The sequence below is a fragment of the Apostichopus japonicus genome, chromosome 2, assembly GCF_037975245.1.
Source record: "Apostichopus japonicus isolate 1M-3 chromosome 2, ASM3797524v1, whole genome shotgun sequence".
Taxonomy (NCBI): Eukaryota; Metazoa; Echinodermata; class Holothuroidea; order Aspidochirotida; family Stichopodidae; genus Apostichopus; species Apostichopus japonicus.
This window is the reverse complement of record NC_092562.1, coordinates 22720742-22735075: the sequence shown is the minus strand read 5'-3', so window position 1 is coordinate 22735075 and position 14334 is coordinate 22720742. Positions and strand designations below refer to the sequence as shown.

The window sequence follows — 14334 nt, the reverse complement described above, 5'->3', positions numbered from 1 at the left end:
TATTAGTACCACCCTGGAACACATCACATGACCCTCCATGCATGGTACGCGCGTCCTCGCGTATTTACTGTGTGAAAGTTCCTCCAGATTTATTAAACTCGATGAGTATAACAGCATTCTTACTTGACTCAATGGAATGGCATGTAGGTTTGCTACACCCATCAGTAGTATAACAGCATACTCACTTGTGTAATAGGGGTGGTATGAGGGTTAGCTACATGCATCATAAGTATAACAGCATTCTTACTTGTGTAATATGGGTGCTTTGAGGGTTAGCTAGACCCATTAGTAGTATAACAGCATACTTACTTGTGTTATAGGGATGGTATGAGGGTTTGCTACATGCACCATAAGTATAACAGCATACTTACTTGACTCAAAGGGATGGCATGAGGGTTAGCTACCCCAATCAGTAGTATAACAGCATCTTTACTTCACCCAAGGAGATGGTACGAGGGTTTGCTACACCCTTCAATAGTATAACAGCATACTCACTTGTGTAATAGGGATGGTATGAGGGTCAGCTACACCCATCAGTAGTATAACAACATCCTTAATTGTGTAATAGGGGGGGGGGGTATGAGGGTTAGCTACATGCTTCACAAGTATAACAGCATTGTTTACTTGTGTCATAGGGATGCCATTTAACGGTTTGCTTCACCTATCAACAATATGATAGCGTACTCACTTGATAATAGTTCTTTCTATTCTTGGGCATACTGTTGAAGGCCACAGACTTCATTCGAAGGTTACGGAACAGGCAGAGCACCATGAATAGTAGGAAGCAGAAGTAAAGGCACACACAGACTGCAGCCAAGATGATAAAACCCATCTACAACGACTTAGTTCAGGATGGATAATATTTATCTCGTAATTTACAAATATTTATATATAAAACAAATATACGGCACAAATATTTAATATATTACAAAATATGTATATACCATACAATTACATCTTGGTAGGCTGGCTACAAAGTGTGAAATACTGTGGGAAAGTACTGTACACATTATCCCAATAACATTGAGCCACTGGGGGGGGGGGGAATGGGAGGGAGGGGAAGAATAGGGAGAGGGGTAGGAGGATCAACCTGTAATGACATCTCACTTGACCTCCCTGGCCTCATGAAGTTGCTCCTCACAATTCATTGCGTGCATTGTAGCTAATATAAAGATGAGGGAGGTGTTTGCTTCTCCTGCAGTAAAATGTTTACACTCTGGGAGAGGCAGTGACACCCATCTTGACAGGTATTGTCACCATGGTGATATACCTGTAGTCAAAGCTTACTTCCTTTTGACAACAATGTGAATAATGTATCTGTCATACTATGTATCAATGAGCTAAATAAAAAATAAGCTAAAGATATGTCATTTTGATATCTGTTCTTCATATTTTACATCTTTACAGATTTTGATTGGAATTTGGACTGGCTTTCCTCTAAATGAGTGTTGATTGTGAAAAATAAAGTAAAAACAATTAGAAAAAAAATTATATGGTCATCGTCCAACATTGTCTACTAACAAACATACAACCTTAGACAAAATAGCAGGCCCTCACAGAGACGATGTTATATTCATGCCAGATAGGAAATGTAAGTGTGGTGTTGCTCACAGGGTACTGTGAAACTGTGAAGTTCAAACACATAAATTATCATACACATGCCATTAGATATTTCTCTTCTAGCATAGGTGTGTATCAGTGTTAAAAGTATATAACTTTAGTCTACCTCCGATGTATAGTTGATGTGTATTAGTTTTGTACTGATTCCTCTCCCTACCTAATAACAATAATAATGGACATTTATAATGCACCGGTCTCCGTCAAAAAAGACAGTGCGACAGCAAAACAAAAAACAGTAAACATAGTACAAGACAAAAATGCAAGCAAAAATGGGCAAACAGTTTCATCAGATGAATCTTGAGAGAGCGTTTAAAAGAACCAAGAGATGGACTGTGTCTACATGTTCTGGAAGGGGCAGCAGCAGCAAATGCTCTGTCACCCCATGATCGATTTGAGCGATTTTCCCACAGATGTAATTTATTTGTGTGTCTCATGAAACTGCGATTTGATAGGGAGCCAGTGTAATTCTCTCAGAATATGTGCGACATATTCTCTTGGCTTGGAACGGGTGACAATTCGTGCAGCAATGTTCTGTAGTCGTGCAAGACGGTTGATTTGTATTTCTGGTAGACCGTAACCGGAGAGAATTTCCCATGTCAAGGCGTGATGTGACGTATGCATGCACTAGTTGTTCTGTAGCATTCTGTGTAAGGTATTTCCTAATAAGACCAAGGTTGCGAAGATGAAATGCAGCATTTCTAGATATTAAGGTAATGTGATCATTTAATGTAATGTTGTCATCAAATATGGTACCCAGATTCCGTGCTTTTGTTGATGAAGTTATGTTAGTGGTACAGTACCAATACAAAGGTGAGGAATTTTTACCTTTCCACGCTGCTGTTTTGATCCAAAAACAATGAATTCAGATTCAGTTTCATGAAACTACAGGATTATTGCTACAATAGCTCTTTTTGATCAAAGTGAAGAATTCTAACTACAACTTTATTACCTGTTTTAAAAACAATCATTTCATAATATCGGTGAATAGGACCTCATCTTCATCATATCATACATTTAAGTTCATACAATAGAACACTATATATTTCTATCACAACAATTATTTTTTTTTTTCATTATTCCAAAGAAAAGGCCTCCGGAAGACGGTCCACTATATGAATCGAGAGCTTTCTTTGTAAACTCATAAATGAATCATTCTTACGGAAAACTCATGACGAGAAGCTCCAGTTCTTTCATGGAAATGATACAAAATGTACTGGCCTCTCCTTCCTGGAATTTTAGTCAACTTAAATACTGTTTGACAATATTTTGGGGGGAAATTCTGGATGACTAAGTTAGGTATGATAGACGTTTTTTTTAGTAGCGGTTGATTCATTCAAAGATGGTAAAAAAAGAGTGATAAATTGTCTGGCTGATTTAGATTATGGAAATTGTTCTATTATCAACCATAGATCAAGTTAGGAACAAGATTTTGAGATGGGCTTTTCAACTGACGGTGTTGAATATTTCTCTGTAACATAGAAGTGTCATATTTTGTCTGCCACCAGAATATCCTATAAATCATACTGAGAAAGTAGACTTATCCCCCTAATCAGGCCCCCCATCTGTCCCCCCCCCACCTCAAATTCCTGCTATATCTGCTTGTGGAGTGTGTTGCCTTAGAGGCAAGAGAAATCCCAGTTACATTATTATGCATCATTCTGTCCAAACCATGCAGTTTTCACACATCACTGGATATAACTACCATTCAGTCTGGGCTGTAACTATTTGGCTGCTTCTAAACTAATATTAGTTTAAATTAACCATTTAGCCCAATACTGGAAGCTGACGTACCAAAAGTATGTTTCACAGCTTCTATTGAGAGAACGTTTGAAAACTGTACCAATTTCATCGTTTGTGCACAAATGTTCGGTGCACTAGAGACACGACACTATACTACCAACTTATACCACTCGAGTACCTTACCTTTAACATAAACAATTGAGGATGGTTAGACAGTGGTAGATTCAACATATAAAAATATCTTTAACATTAATCATATTTGAGAGAGCTTAAAATGGAGGGCCAGTTTGCCAGCCTTGTGGTGTGGGCTTCACCTGCCAATAAAAAAAAAAAATTGAAAAGAAAATTTGTTTTGTGATTTACGTCAAGTATATGCGACACAAACAGAGTATGAAAGATCATAATCTCCAGAGTAAAGACTAAAGAGAGAGTTTAATTTAAATCATTACATGAACATTTTAAAGATTTTATAGAGACCAAGGTTGAACTCGATACTCTGAATGAATAATTTGCACTGTGAAAACTCTCCAAATAAAATGTAAGAGTCCCAGATGAGATGTGACATCTGTATTTATGTATGGGACATAATTGGGTGTATGTAGTATTTTGTTATACCATTGTGAAGTATTTAAGCATATGCAGTGTTTTGTAATACCATCGTGAAGTAATTAAGTGTATGTGATCTTTCTGAATGGTGGGATGGATTAGATCCAGGAAAGCAGTACCAGATTACTGAAATAGGTACCTCCCCTCCACCCCCAATCCCCCCCCCCTTCCCAAAATGAAGTAAGGTAGAAGAGCCTTCATGAACACTTCCAGTTAAGATATTAGGCATTTGCCTCTATTTTTGGGTCGTACTTGATATTAAAATAAAAAAGGGGGGAGAATGGGTAGGAGTGGCAAACAGATCGTGCTAAAGAAGGTATTAAAATCAAACAAAGTAACACGGCCCCCCAAGAGATGGTTTAATCTTCATCATGATACATTAATCGTGAGTCAGATTACATTTTCTGATGTGTTAACTTTCAAAAGACGCACTCGTAGTTCAAAACCTTTTCGGCTCGATGATTCCCTACGGAGTGAGTAACCTATGCGTGTATAAAATACATCAAGGGTTGAACGATGCTGCATAAAATAGCACGCACGATTACTCTTCTGAGAACATCACTTCCAGAAACTGATGTGACGTTTGCCATGCCCACACACACGCAGACAAACACACACACACATATACTGAGTACTGGCTTAATACACATCGTCCACAGAATTATATGCGAAAAGAGCTTTCTGACATGACCTTTGACACAAATGTGAAATTTTTAAGAAAGGATACTGCCAGCTTAGATCCTTGCTGAGAATTCCAGATGGAGTAGAATGGATTCACCAGTTGAGATCCTCTAGAATTGACAAAAGAGAAATGAAGAGAAATCAAAAACAAAAGATTTAATATATATAGAATGTAAATATTTTAGGACAGGGGAACAAAACATGATCAAATTATCCCTTTTAGAAATATTCACTGAATTTCAAAGAATGGAAAACTTTTCAAATTACCTAAATTAAAGGGATGACAAAGTCTAAAAATGCCAAAATTTATGATCAGAGAGCAAGTGTAAAGAAATATATGGGTCCAGGTCCGATCTTGATAGCACACATGTCCCATTGCTGGGATCTCAAATTTTTCAAATAAGTACACTATGCAAATCATTTGTGATGTCATGCATATAGACAAACACATCAAACTGTCTTAGTGTTTCTTTAGTTTTTACTGATCTAACCAATGAGGACCCACCCCTTCATAACTGAAATCACTGCTTAGCTGTGATAAAGTTATTTGATCGCACATGTATTACCAACGTAAAATAACATCCTGCCAGACAATTGAATTATTTTTCCAAGGTTATATAAATCATTTTAAGTTTTAGAGAAAACAAAACCAGCTGTTTATGTAGTCCATTCAGAATAACATCACAGATTACTGAACAATGTGCTCATTCAAATACAGTGAATAAACTGTAATATTTTATATCTCAACAAACGGAACCAATGTGCTTGACGTATGTGCTGTCCAGACCAATGTGCTTTCATTTCACAAGCTTTGTATTTAATGTATGTCTTTGTGTAGTTTTTTAAAGTTAAAGTTGAAGGTTTACAGTCTTCTTTGAGGCCAAGGCCCCCTAACATGACTTTGCAACTTTTAAACCATGGCCACTGGTAAACTTGTCATACCCACACACCAAAGTGTGCACAGTTCAAACAAATCCTTTCCTGGGGCTCTTCAGTGCACCAAATCCACGTCTCCCGGGGGACTTCCCATAGGGTGCAGCCACAAACCTTCGCACGCTATATATTAACAAGTTACCTTACAAGTCCCCATTAATACACCTGGGTAAAGAGAAGCAATGGAGATAAAAGTGCCTAGCCCAAGGACACAACGTAATGATGTGGTCAGGACTCGAACCTGCAAACCTTTAGATTACAAGTCCACTGCCTTAACCACTTGACCACGATGCTCTTAATGATACTCAGCCTTCCTTATCCCTTAATAAAGATCCTGAGATCAAGAGATCAATTGATATTTCGGGCAGAATTGTAAGTACTTTTGCTGACAATCTGACAGATAGTCAGACAACTACAATTTCTTTTCAGGTTTTCACAAAGTGTGAAGTTTGCGGTCCAGTTTCAGACTGACACAAAAAGAAAGATCTGTGAGTACTTTTACAATTTAAACTGTAAGGAGAGCTTCATTTACCTGGCCATAAATCAATCTAGATCTTTGCATCCAATCATCGGAAAATTTGACGGACAAAAAACCTTCTACAAACCGATGAGTCTGAACAACATTTTGTTTCTAAAGCTCTGGGGTTACTTCTCTGTAGTACATACTACTGATGTAAACTTGTATAAATCAAATTTGCACTTTTGTACTTTTTTTTAATCAAGAAAAGAAAGATACGTGGAATCGTATGTTGTTACGATCCCTAGAGATGGCTGGTCGAGGCATCCATAATATAATCGCATTGCAATTACCTTTTGGCACCCCTTTGCATCAGACGTAACTACCCCGGACGTACATTTACGAAAGTCTAAGCTTTATGAAGAAGTTTTTCCTTTAGGGCCCAGTCTTTCGATATGTGGAAACTATTATACATTAGCTGAAGTATTTTGATATGTGTTAAGGACGCATGGGATAAATCCAATGATAGAATCAGTGGATAAATTGCAGATATTTTCTCAAACCAACATATAGGTTGTGTCAAAGCAAGAAATAATTTGGTGAAAAGGACAAAAATTACGAGAAAAAAAAAAGGTATTTCGAATTGTTACCCTTCACAAGGGCCCAAGTTAACTCATGAAAAACTCATTAAAGTTCTGCGATGATTGTACTTTCCCCTTTAAATGTGTCCGGATATTCTTGTATATTTGCTCCCGTTGAAACAGAATCACAGAAATATGATGCCAAGCAAGTTTCCTGTCACAGGGCAATGCATGTAGGTGTGAAATTTATCGGTGGACTATAGTCTTTATCTATCGGGGGGGTTAATTACAGTTAGGTTATATGGGTCTGTATGGCCAAATAGTTTTGATGTTCTTCTACGTGACAGATTTGACAGGTCCTTATTGTACTGGTCTCCTTTCTAGGATTGAAGAGGTCTCTTGGGACAGACCAATATATCTCACTTTAATTTGATGATATGAAAACTCTTTGCCCAACATGTAAGTGCCGAGTGAAGAATGAGAAGGTGTGCGCTAAATGTTGAGTTTTACGACGCTTGCTTCATCGGGTTGTTCCCTGCGGGTTAACTCGATGAACCATTGCACAACGTGCTTGGTTGGTGGTCGAGAAAGGCAATGACGTTACGAAAGTGTTGAAAACGTTAGGAGAACGAGTAGAAACTTTTAACAAGAAATGATCAGGCAAGAATTTCAACATGTTAGTGTATTGTATGAGATGTAAGGAAAGAGAGATGTATGCATAGATTGATATTGTGCGTGATATGAGTTAATACTTATGAATGAATGAATGAATGAATGAATGAATGGAAGAACAAATGAATAAATGAATGAATGTTTCTTGGGTAGTTACAGATGAGACAAACAACAAGAGAATGGATAAAACATATGAATAGACTATTTCATGTATGATTGAATGCTATGTATGGGATGAAATATTTCATGTTTGGTTGGATACTTTGTATGAGATGAATTATTTCATGTATGGGATGGATTCTATGTATGAGACGATTTTTCATGAAAAGATTGATTATAAGTATGAAATGAATTATTTCATGTATGGTTGGATGCTATGTATGAGATGAATTATAATATGTATGGTTCTACTTCTGACATCAATATGGAATACTTCATTTATATCTACTTAAACTACACGACCAATACTGATCAAAATGTCAGAGTTTTCTTCATTTGTCAGATCCTGTATTATATTTATATATATATTATATTAATTTTTGTTGTACCATAGACTAATATTAAGAATCTGTTTCCTGTTTCTTAATGCAACTATGCCTATATTACGCAAATGACAAATATATGCATCCAAAAAATATTGTGTTATTGTTCACAAGTTTGAAAGACAATCACAATCACACCCACACACAACCATATGAATCCTTTCTACCCTCTCCCCAGAGAAACTGTTCCTTCCAACAAGTTGTTTCGTGAAGCACATTAAAAAGGTTTCAATATCCAATACAAAGTAGATTTCTGACACTTTTATAGCATCTTTAAAAACCTTTCTACCTTCCAATAATCCGGAACTAACCAAGCAAAATATATCACCTTTCAGTCAAGGCACTTCTTAAGAATTTTAAGAAATGCTCATGTGACAAGGTGTGATCATAAAAACATAAAAAAAACTCATAAGGAACCCCCTTGGGAACATACAAGTGCATATACCTCAATATTACACGATAAAACACCACTACCTTCCACTCCCCCCCAAAAAAAAAATAACAACAAAAAAACAAGGAAAACAAAACATGGAAACAAGAAAAAAAAGTTCATGTTGATTAAGGAAGCAAAACAAACATCCAATAGCAAATCATTATTCTTAGTTGTGAGGGCAGTATTCACAAATTAAGAAAATGCAAAAGATAAGTATTAACCTTAGAAAAAATCCTAACACTCAAAAGGTATGAGAGCATGCACACAGTAACACATACTGCTACTCCAGCTGTGTATGCAACTTGTCCATTCAACATTGATTTTCAAACTCCTTTTGCACCTTATTTTGAATTTTTCTATTAGCATTTTTTTCATGGCAGTAGCAATAAACTTGAGAAATAGAGAACTTTTTCTTTCAAAACAAAAGCTGATATCTTTACAAGAAAATTCCATTTACAGCCTCTTGCTTAAATACTGTTTGCTTGTCCCTATAAAGTTTGCCCATTTTTGGGGCAATTTTCATTCATGTTCAGATTATAACGAAAAAAGTGCAGTCTGCTGGAATGTTAATGAGGGCTCGCAGAAACGTATGGCAAAGAAAGCCTGGGGAGTTTGTATAGAGTCTTAGGGCCTATTGAGATCTGACATTTCAACATAACAAATGGACAACGATGTTAAGGAAACCTTCTGATCTTTAGTTTCACCAAAAAATATAAGATTCCAATGTCAACGGAATAGGGACATTTTCTACGTGTTGTGCCCCAATGATTGAAAGTAAAATTCCTGTGCGAAGTCTGTTTTGTGCCTACCCCTTTAGGGTAGGGACAGTAATTGTCACTAACTTCCAACCTACGAATGGGTGGTGTGATTTAATTTCTCAAACATTTGCATGAGTAGGACCAAAGTCTCTGTGAAAATCAATCCAGTAAAGTTTAGCATACCTTTCTCAAACATCTGCACCTGTAGGACCAAAGTCTCAGCGATAATCAATTGTAGTTTGGGTTAAGTTAAGAAGAATTCATCCAGTAAATATTAACCTACCTTTCTGCCAGATCGAACACAAGTAGGCCGGTGCAGGCGACACCTATAGCCATTGTCTGTTGCCAGTAAGCCTTGAGGCTGTTTCGCCGAACACTGTCCTGTACAACAGTAGAAGAGATGGGACAACTTTTATTACCTTCTAGTAATAGATCTCCTAGCCCCTGTCAGCCGACTATCCCACACAACGCCAAAAAAAATCATGTATAACAAATTCTTTAAGTCACTTTTTCTCTTCCCCACCTGAAAACCAATTCTACATTCATAGAAGAACCTTGTAGCAAGCAAACTTGCCATTCATCTATCACCATGATTCCTTGGCCCACATGACCTGTAACACTGTATAAATTTCATCATACTTTCATTAAAGAAACTGGATAAACCAAAGAAAAAGCGACATTTGTACGACAAAAGTGAAAGACAATTAAGATTTAAGGAAACATTGATGAGAGCATGCTGACAGGTCTGAGCCTCAACTCCAGCTTAAACGAACTGAACAATACTGCAGCTGCCTCTCCCTCCCCTCCCCCCCTGCCCCACTCTCCCCCTCTACCTCAAACTCCCCCTCTGCCCACCCTCCCCTCTGCCATCACCACCACTACAAACCACCTACAAATTGTAGGGCAACACAACCGGCTTAGTCCCCTACAGTGTCTGAACGATATTTTCTAAATGTAGAGAAAAAGACGAAATAAATATAGAGACAGAACTTGATATCACTAAAACATCATCTAAAGAAGGGAACCTGATTTGGCCAGTGGAGTAGTATGTGCCCTTCTTCTGATTATTGCTGTTTTGATGAATTGGTATTAAGTTGACCTCAATGATAAGCTATAGTAGAGGGATCCCAGAATTTTGGAAATTTCCAATAGTCGTAAAATGTTTGCTATAAGACCTCTTTTATTTTTGGGATGTCAGTCTAGTTTATTAGGAACATTTAATTGTATGTTAGGATTTTCAACCTTGCATACATCTATGTTATATATATTTAATACATACATTCTATTTTATTTTAGGATGTCAACCTTTCATACAGTACGTACAACAGGTTTGTATACAACCAATGCTACGGTCGAATGGATGACAGTAATGCCATTAGAAACTGAAAAATAGCATCTGGAAAAGTTGAGGGTTTGAGCCCTGACAGGTTAACTTAAGATGGGCTTTATAATCCAGTAGAAATCCACATTCTTCCCATCTGCAACAGTCTTCCAATTAACAAATTGCGCAAAAATCCAAAAATGATTAAGAGGTCAGAATTGGTTAGCGGAAACCTGATGTGAATTGTAAGTAATAAATAGTTAATAAGGCTTCTATCACATCATGCACATGTGGCTGTGTAGGATTGTCAAATATAGGACAACCAACCCGATTACTAAATTCTCTTTTCTTTTCTTTTCTTTTCTTTTCTTTTCTTTTCTCTGTTTTTGTTTCAAAACAAGATCAATAAAGCTTACCATCATGTGTTCACCAATGAATATTATCCAGAATGAGAAGAGCATGGCATAGCAAGCTCCCTGTCTGATGTCACTGATGAGTAACATGGCCGGTATCTCAAAGACAAGAGTAAGCCACTCCAAAGGAACTGAAAGAAAGAAAAAAACAAAATAAAATAAAACTGTTAGCAAACTGCTTATCCACTAGAGAGCCTGTGTAGGAGAATGTGTAAAAGTAAGTTGGCCTGATGTTTCGATCCTAGCAGGATCTTCTTCAAAGGCTAAATGACAAGTAACAGTAACAGAAGGGACAAAAACACACACAGAATAACCTGTCTGTATTCTGTGCGTGTTTTTGTCCCTTCTGTTAAGTGTTACTTGTCATTTAGCCTTTGAAGAAGATCATGCTAGGATCGAAACGTCAGGCCAACTCACTTTTACACAGATAAAAAAAACATCATATAAATACTTGATGCTTCAGTAGAGTAACATAGGAAACTGTATCTTTCACTGACTGAAATGTATATATGTAGAAAACTCTGAGAATCCAAAAATGATATGGAAAAATATTGCACAACTTAAAAAAAGACCATGAAACTTTCATGACTTAAAAAAAGACCATGAAACTTTCATGACTTAAAGGGTGTGAAGACTCGCACACAAAGAAATGTCTCATGCCGGTAATCTGACCTAGTTTCGAATGAGGTGTAACAGAAGTGTTAGACACCACCATCGATCCCAGAAAATAAACACACACAGCTTGCTACCGTCGGTAATTAGACACTAGTGTACAGTCCATACATACAGCTACTGTCAATACCCACAACACAGTGTACATAGCAGCGTGGGCATCTCAGGTCTAGATAAAAGATAACAAGGTATCACATTTCATTACTGTCTGCATTTTGTAGTGACAAGAAAAAAACGTCATTTACAAGCAACGGAAAGTTAACTTTTTCAGAACCCGGCACGCAGTTTGGGGCGAGTCTTCAATGCCTTTAAGTGTGTTAAGTGGATGGATAGACAGAGAGGTATGCTGCCTACAATTACTATGGTGGAAAATCTGACAACCATATTTAAGTCATTTAATTTTGAAACTATGGTGAGACAGAAGGCCCTGGAACTATTGAATGCAAAATAGAGAACACCGTGAAATACTTACAATTTACAAACGTCATGACGATTGCAAGGCTCAAAATGGTTCTGTGGAAGATCAATGAGAGAAACGTCTTTAGTGTACGAAATGAATTGTGCAAGCAAAATACACAGAAAGTTGTAAGCAATGATTGATGTTAGAAGAAATACCTACCAAGCCATCGCCTCCAATGTGCCAATTTCACCATGTGAGTAGAATCCTCCCCAAGCTCCTTCAACCCCCCCCCCCCCAGTCCAGCACCCTATCTGATTTCTTCTCCTTTCTATGATGGTCATAATGATCGTGTAGTTTCAAACAAATTAAAGATATGTTCTACATTCCCACATAAAGTACTAATCATTACACATTTAAAGGCTAAATTAACAACAAAGATTACATTAGGAAAGCAAAGCTACTGTATTGAAGAACATCTCCCCTGTTGACATAAATTACCACCCACTGTGCTACACTTCTTTGAGTAGGGGTGCAATAAGCCAGTTAAAGTAAGTTTCATTCAATTAACCATATCTTAAGTTGAAGGACAAGGTCTTGATATGGGGGGTTTAACTAACAGTGTGGACTATGTTCTGTTTTTGCTTTACATAAATAACCATTACAATAACTACCAACTATCATGCTATCCCTTTAACACTATCTGGCAAGCTAAGCTAAAATGTGAAAACCCTGTAAAGTAAAAACATTCGAGATTAAATTCTAAAGTAATAAGCAGTCTTACACCGAGGCAACACATCAGGACAAGAATTTAAACATATGAATATTCATGTCATTAATGAATTGCCGACAAGTATATCACCGGTCGCGGCCTCTCTGCTTCCTTATAATTCTTACTTTTCCATAAGGAGTGGGGCACGTCCCAGCTGGTTGACACGTCTTTGAAAGAAGATCATCATGCCGAGGACCAGAGGAAAGAAGACAGATTTCATGGTGAGCCAGATGATCGTAAAACCTCCTGTCTGGTGGATCTCCTGGCGGTAGGTCGAGAAAGCAAACAAAGTGACGAGCGGAAGTTGTCGTTAAAAAGAGAGCATCAAATTTTAATGGAAAAATCATACGGTCTTTGTGTCATGCAGTATCGAGGATCTTTCTTCCTGGAACATTTAAATTAGGTAATAACAGTCCAGAGGCATATATAACCAAAATAAAATCATATAATGGACCTGACAAATCAAAATTCAGTAACTGTGAGTGCAGGACGAGGTATGTCGGTCGCCTGCATATAAAATGTTGGTATCCGATTCATGGACCACATCTGTGTTATAATACCAGCGATAAGATTGTGGTTTTCACCTAAATGATGCATACCATCAATAGCAATACTCTGTTCAACATTTGCTGAAATGTCTCATTTCTGCCAATATATAAATGTCGTTTGAAGACGTATTTTTTTTAAAGTTATTTTACGTAATATTACCTTTTTATAACCTCTTGTTTGTTATAACCTCTTATTGTACTTTTATAACCTCCTATTGTTTGTTTGTTTTTTATATAACCTCCTATTGTATTTTTAATAACCTCTTATTGTATTTTCCTTTTTTGTGTTGGTATTTTAGGATTATTTTTATTAGGTTATTATTTGTTTTCACTGTATTTATTTCATTTTCATTGTTTTTGTTTTTTGTGAAGCCCTTTGATACTTTTTGAGATTTAGCGCTATATAAATGACGTATTTATTATTTATTCTGCCATCACAAATTGTAAATATCTCTTGAATTTCTTGAGAACAGACCAAAACAATCAAAATTGAGTTCTAGAAACATCCTCAAGTTGTGCATTAAAAAAAGTGGGAGTGAAGGGGGGGTAGGAAGGGGGTTAAGCAATGAATGTAAGAATACAAACCACTATGTGAAGGTCTTTAATGGAACCAATATCTTGATTAATTTCTTGCAAGTTTTCGTCCTCTATTGGGAGTCTGATATTGACGAGGTAGTGCTTATGATGAACACTGCTCAATTCAAATAATGCCAAAGGATCGCAGTCATAGTACTCTCCATATCCATCTTCTTCCCCCTGTAATAAAAAACATGGAAACAAAAATGTGAAAATGATACTGTTAATGATGTATCTTCTGTATCTTCTTCCCCCTGTAATAAAAAACATGGAATCAAAAACATGAAAATGATAATGTAAATGATATATCTACTGCATTCTCTTTCCCCTGTAATGATAAACAAGGAAACAGAAACACGAAAATGATACTGCTAATGATGTATTTTCTGCATCTCCTTCTCCCTGTAATATTAAACATGAAAATGATATTTCAAATGATGCATCTACTCGAGTGGAAGCTTTGTGCAACGAATATTTGTGACGCAAACATATCAGGTATTGGTAGCTTTACTTTATAAAGCTAGCTTAAAGGGTGTTAAGACTCGCTCACAAAGAAACGTCTCATGCAGGTAATCTGACCTAGTTTCGAATGAGGTGTAATAGAAGTGTTAG

At 36.9% G+C, this 14334-nt stretch overlaps 1 protein-coding gene across 3 annotated transcripts in view; it reads right to left on the bottom strand.

The window, feature by feature from the left end:
- LOC139982650 (protein wntless homolog) overlaps window positions 1-14334 on the bottom strand; it is a 64283-nt gene that overhangs the window by 39318 nt on the left and 10631 nt on the right. For all 3 annotated transcript variants that reach the window (XM_071995683.1, XM_071995672.1, XM_071995663.1), the window contains exons 4-10: window positions 13732-13902; window positions 12724-12860; window positions 11902-11942; window positions 10761-10888; window positions 9307-9404; window positions 4694-4757; window positions 689-832 (exon numbers count right to left, since the gene is read on the bottom strand). In XM_071995683.1, the coding sequence (XP_071851784.1) occupies window positions 689-832; window positions 4694-4757; window positions 9307-9404; window positions 10761-10888; window positions 11902-11942; window positions 12724-12860; window positions 13732-13902 (783 nt within the window). The remainder of the gene's footprint in view (window positions 1-688; window positions 833-4693; window positions 4758-9306; window positions 9405-10760; window positions 10889-11901; window positions 11943-12723; window positions 12861-13731; window positions 13903-14334) is intronic.